The following is a 6,483-nucleotide window of genomic DNA, read 5'->3' on the forward strand; positions in this document are numbered from 1 at the left end:
GTGCTGGTTGAGGAGGTGGTGAGGGTGCACCGCCAGCTCTTTGGCAAGCTGTCCCTCAACGTGCCAGACAGCACCAAGAGGAGATTGTGGGCCGACATCGCCCAGAAGGTCAATGCTGCTGGAGTCACCCCCAGGTCCATTGAGGAACTTAAGAAAAGGTTTTATGATCTCCGCAGCCTCACGAAGAGGAAGCTGGCCGACCTCCAAAGGCAGGCTGGACACACCGGAGGAGGCAAGAACCCGGCGCCACCCCTCACCGAGCTGGAGGAAATTGTCTCCAGCACCATCGAGAGGGAGAGCATCGTAGGGATCGGGACCCTGGACAGCACTGCGATGGCCACAGCTACAGGTAAGAAGCATGCGCATCATGACACACCCTACCAGACACCTCCCCATTAGACACAATGCATAGGCAAACACCAGCACTGTACTGTCACCAACATACAAGAGACAAGCATCATGGTACATGTAGTCAGCAGAAGTTAGCCAAATATGTCAGTGCAGAATCACAAGACAGGAAACAGTGTGACACGGTGTAAGGAGATGCAAGGACATGTGGAATGCCATAATTGTACTGACTGTAATACATCGGCACTCAGTTTACAAATGCTTCTTTGTACCTAGGGGCACCATCAGGCAGCACCACTGTGGCAGCAGAGGGAGCTTCGACTTCAAATACTGCAGTGGCAGGGCCGAGCACCAGCCAGCCTGGCCAGGAGGAGGAGGATGAGGATGAGGAAGGAGACACCCCAGGGCTTGGAATGGAGGGAGTCCTGGTGATTGATTTCCAGGCAGTGCACTCCCCAGTACTGCCCAGCTCACCCCCCTTGCAATTTTCACCATACAACTCCCCTACAAGGCAGACCATTCCGCCGACAACAGCTCCTGCCACAACCGTGGCCTTGCCACCCGTCCAACCTGTCGTGGGAGCAGGGGCTCCGGGACCGGCCAGCACCACACCACCACCAGTGGCACCCCAGCCCACTCAGCAGGCCGGAGGCAGCAGTGCCAGACGCCGTGCCACCACCACCACCACTGCTGCACCAGCACGGGAGGGCAGTGTGTTCCTGGGCCTGGAGGGCCAGATGGTAAAAATCCAGCGCCAACAGGCCAAATCCACCATGGCCTGCCAACGCCAGCTCCTGCAGCACAACCTGCAGATGGGGGAGTTGGTGAAGGGGTTCCAGGCTGTTGTGGACAGCAACAAGGAGGTGGCAGCAGGGTTGGGCAGGCTGACCACTGCCATCACCCACTCCTCTGCCAGGCAGGAGGAGCATGAGGTTGCGCGCAGGAGGGATGCCCGGGTGCTCAACCGGGCCATGGCCCGCCTTGCAGCGGCGACCGCACAGCTGTGCCATCGCAGCTCAAATCAGGAATCGGCACTCAGTCAGCATACAGCTGAGCTGACTAGGGGGATGGCCAGGATCACCACGGCCATGGAGGCCATGTTAATATCAAACGCCGCCTCCAATCCTGCCCTGGACCTGGGTGATGCTGGAGACAGCAGCAGCCGCAGCAGCCCGGCCAGCGCTGCTTCAGAGCCAAGGAGGAGCACCAGGCGATCCGCTGATGCTGCTGGCCATTCGGAGGGGGCCGAGGGACACCCCAGTGGGTCTGGAAAGCGGGCCAAAAAATAGGCTGGCAAGGGGGGATGAGCACACCAGAACCCTGGACTTTATTTTCGTTAACAATCTCCATTATTTGATGCACATCAGTGCTGTAACTGTGGTGCATCATTATTAAAACTTTTTTTTTCCAAGCAACATTTAGCTGTCTTTGCATCTGTACTCAGTCAGAAATAGTTCTCAGTGATCTCCTCACGTCTGTATCTGCCATCACATGGCGTACACACCCCAGCTGGCTGTGTCAGTGGCACAGCTTCGTCGTCGTCATAGTCCTCGTAGTCAGACAACTCCACCTCAGTGCCCTTCTTGACCGCAAGGTTGTGTAACATTGCACATACAGCTATGATCTTGCAGCAGGTGATGGGGGTATACTGCCTTGCACCTCCACTCTTGTGCAGGCATCTGAATCTACTTTTCCAGATGCCAAAGGTCCGTTCAACAACATTCCTGGTGCGTATGTGGGCCCGGTTATACCTCCTTTGGCTGGGTGTGGAGGGGTTGAGGTAGGGGGTGAGTATGAATGAGCGGAGGGCATATGCACTGTCGCCTGGAAGAGAAAGGGGTCACATTAGACACATGCATACATGTATTACACCTACCTACTATGTGTTATGGGGGTCTGATGATGTGGCTCACCTAGGAGGTATCCTTCTCCAAAATCGCCTGCCATCAGCCGTGCATATATGCCGCTCTGTTGGAATATATATGAGTCATGGGTACTTCCTGGAAATTTTGCTACCAGGTCTGTGATGGTGCACTTGGCATTGCAGATCACCTGCACGTTGATGGTGTGTGTAGATTTCCGATTGCGGTATATGTATTCGGTGTCCGCTGGTGGGCAAATCGGAATATGCGTGCCATCTATGCAACCGATGACTTGGGGAAAGTGTGCCATCTGGTAGAAGTCCGCTTTGGTTTGTAGCAGTTCTGCGTGGGTTGCAGGGAATGAGATGTATTGGTCCATCCTGTCTATCATGGCGTCAAGGAATATGTGGAAGAACCTTGACAGGCTGCTCTGGCTCACCCCTCCTGCTGCTGCTACTCCACTTTGATAGCTGCCAGACGCTACCAGGTGTAGGCTGCATAGCACCTGGACGTGCGCAGAGATGGCGTGTGCCCTTGGGGTGTGGTGGTCCAAGTATGGCTTAAGGTCCCTGATGAGCTCAAGTATGGTGTCAGAGTCCAGCCTGTATCTCTGTAGGATCTCAGCCTCAGTGAGCATGAACAGGGTTATCCTCTGTCTGTAGACCTGTTCATTTCTTAGCCATTCCCTCTGTCCTTCCTGCTGTAGCCGTAGCCGCCTCGCAATGACATAGAAAGCTGCCATCCTGCAAGTTGCAATGCATTTTGGGACTGTTTATATGGGTTGGAGTTGGTTACCACCTGATTGCAATCCATGGTAAATACCGAGTGAATTCTACCGATTTTGAGCCGATTTCGGTGTTTCTGTGCCTCCCTACATCTCCCCAACTGTCGGAATCGGGGAATTTCCCGATCGGAGATTCATACGAATCGGCATGTTTTCCGATTCGGATCATGTCCGAATCGGTATTTTTTCCGATTCGGTACATGGACCGAATCGGTGATTTTCCGATTCGGTGTCACTAACGAATCGGTAGTAGGACCGAATCGGTGATTTTCCGAATCGGTGTCACTAACGAATCGGTAGTAGGACCGAATCGGTGATTTTCCGATTCGGTGTCACTAACGAATCGGTAGTAGGACCGAATCGGTGATTTTCCGAATCGGTGTCACTAACGATTCGGTACATGGACCGATTCGGTCTTTGTAACCGAATCGGTGTTTTTCCGATTCGTTACATATCCGATTTTCGGTATGTACGTATCGGATTCTTTCACATTCGGTACACATTCCGAATCGGTTTTCTATCCGATTCGTTCTGTTTTTGGGTCCCTACATCTCGATGGCTGTTTACCGATCGGTAAGGGCCAAAAATCGGTATTTTCGGCCGATACCGATCGGTAAAGCCCTACCTACATCGGGCCCCAAATGTATATACATGTGTAATATTAATATAGATCTAAATATAATGTAATTTAAAAGAAATAATGTTTCATTTTAATAAAATATATATATATATGTGTATATATTTATATATATATATATATATATATATATATATATATATATATATATATATATATATATATATATATTTAAATAAAGTACTTTTACAAAGTATATGACTTCACCACACATACATTTGCGTTGTAATTGCATGCGTAGTAAAGTCATATGCTTTGTAAAAATTTGAGGAATTTTGTCTTGCGGAGTAATGGTACTTGCGTACTGAAAAATGCGGAGTGATGGTATGCGGGATTTTTGAATGCGGAATGGGATCTTATATTCGTGCAGCAAACATGGAAAAAGCAAAATGCCATGGCTTGTTTATGTACAGGAAGGGCCACCTTCCTGTACATAAACAATCCTTTAAAACAAATGCCATTTTGTGACTTTCATGTGTGCTGCATGAATCAGCACACATGACAGTTACAGAATGGCATTTTAGGATTGTTTATGTGCAGGAAGGGACACCTTCCTACACATAAACAATTCTCCCCTGCACGCAAACACCCTTGCACTATGGTGTAAGGGTTTCTGCATTGGCACTATGTTGCTACACTTAGCACCATCAGATGGAGAAACTCAAGGCTTCACCACATTCTTGTAAATATGGTGCAGCCTTGCATTACAGAAGTGGCAGAGGGAGGCTATAAGCCATGACGGCTAAAACCTCTCTCCGCCACTTCCTTGTACATATCCCCCTTTGTTTTGTGCAAGTTTTGGCACTGTGATGCAAGTCAAGTCAGTTGGATTTCATGATTAGGGATTAAAGAAAAAACTCAGAGATGCCATCCAATTGAACATTCATAACAAATGCTTAATATATTAATAAAATTGTTAGACATGGCATCTTTAATGTGATTCCTCTCTCTTTTTGCTCTCTGACCTCTCGGTTTGCTGGTTTAGTGTCTCTGCACACTTTCTCACTACTCTTCAGTGTTAAAGTGCAAGTGCTCCTGTTGTAAATGTGCTATGGATTGGTGTTTCCGTGATTGGCATATTTGATTTATTAGTAGGCTCCTGGTACAGTGCACTGAGAATGCCAGGGACTGTAAATCAAATGTTACGAGTCGACCTGCAGCACTGTTTGTGCCACCCACAGAAGTAGCCCTGTAAAGGTAACTCAGACCTGCCACTGCAGAGTCTGTGCGCAGTTTGTAACTGGCATGTCAACTTGGCAAATGCACCCACTTGCTAGGCCCTAATCTTCCCTTTTCTTACATATAAGTCACCCCTAAGGTAGGCGCAAGGTACCCCTGTGATGAGGGTGCGGTGTATGTTGATAGTAGGACATGTACTGGTGTGTGTGTGGTATGTCCTGGTAGTAAATTGCAGTGCATTTCATTTTTCACTATGTAAGGCTATCTGTCCTATAGGGCAGAATGGGAGTTTTGTTTATAACATCTTATAAGCATAACTTCCCATTGGGACAAGATAGGGAAATGGACTTTAGAATGCCTGGACTCAGAATGTAAAAAGATGATTTTTAAGTTCTGTGTTTGAAAATACCACTTTTAGAAAGTAGGTATATTCTTGCTTAGCCATTCTGTGTGCCTCTGCTGGGATTGTGGATTGACTATCTGGCTTTGGAGTGACAGGGTCTGGGAAATTGCATTCCCTTCAGACAGACACTGGGGGTTCGAGGTGTGTCCTACCTTTTCTGTATGAGTCAGGGCTCAGCTGAATAGACCTAGCTGCATTTAGAGTAGTAGGAGGAGATTTCCTTGCACCTGAATGTGCCTGGTCTGCTGTAGACAATGCTGTCTCCGTCTCCTGCTGGGAAGCTGGGCCAGAAAGGACCAAACTGGTTTGGACGAAGCACAGACACTCTCTGCTTGAGAGGACAAAGGAATTTTCAGAATAAATAAGGGGGCCCAGAACCCAGAACTTTAGAACTTACTGGAATCAAGGAACCTGCCAAGAAGAAGAGATGAAAGAGCTGCCAGGAGGAGTATTTCCGCTTTGCGGTGTTGTTGCTTTGTTGGGTTGGCCTGCAGTTTCAGCTTCTGCCTTGGGCAGTGAAAGGACTGGACTGAACTATCTTTAGAGTTTGCCTCCTGTTATGAAGTATCAGTGACTGCAAAGACTTCACCAACATAAGGGTACTGCTTCTGGAACCACTGTTTCAGTTGCCACAGAAAGGGAAACACAACCTTCTCTATCGCTGGTTCTGTGTCCTGACGGCATAGCTGAAGGCACCATTGGCATCTTGCACTGCAACCTTGTCTCAACGACGATGACAACTGATGCCACTGCAACCGAGCCGCTGCTTGCACCGTATCTGTGGGAACCACACTCCACTCCGCCTCGATTCACTTCGCCTTCCTGGTCTCACGGATGCCGTCACTGCTGCTGACTGCGACACCCATGACAGCATTGTGGCAGGGGGAACTGCTCATAGGTTTCACGGCTCACTGCCTCGTCCCTCACAGCAGTCTGTGACGTCCAACGCCAGCTCCTGCTAACTGGCTCTGTCACCTGCATCGCAACCTGCCAGCATCGCATTGAGCACTGCCTTGCCCTGCACCATAAGCCTTGGTCTCACCGATGCCATCTGGACAATCGTTACCGAGCCGCTGCCTGAACCGCATCGAGAGGGCAATGCACACTGCACCGCTTCCATTTTGCAACACAACCACAACGGTTTGACATGACAGGCTCACACCAATGTGCCAGCTGCAACGAGACAGGTCATCAATACTGACCAAACACACACCTAAAACACAGCCCACAAGCAAAATGTATCAATAAAGCTGTCACCAAAAAGGCTCGC

The 6,483-nt window shown here is 49.3% G+C and overlaps 1 protein-coding gene across 1 annotated transcript; it reads left to right on the forward strand.

The window, feature by feature from the left end:
- Positions 1-253: 253 nt before the first annotated feature.
- On the forward strand, positions 254-1,763 carry LOC147690044 (uncharacterized). Its single transcript, XM_086936632.1, has 2 exons — positions 254-349; positions 625-1,763. Exons 1-2 carry the CDS (start codon positions 334-336, stop codon positions 1,635-1,637), a joined length of 1,029 nt encoding a protein of 342 aa, XP_086792758.1. The 5' UTR covers positions 254-333; the 3' UTR covers positions 1,638-1,763.
- The last annotated feature ends 4,720 nt before the right edge of the window (positions 1,764-6,483 follow it).

Source organism: Lissotriton vulgaris, chromosome 9 (assembly GCF_964263255.1).
Source record: "Lissotriton vulgaris chromosome 9, aLisVul1.2, whole genome shotgun sequence".
NCBI classification, from domain to species: Eukaryota; Metazoa; Chordata; class Amphibia; order Caudata; family Salamandridae; genus Lissotriton; species Lissotriton vulgaris.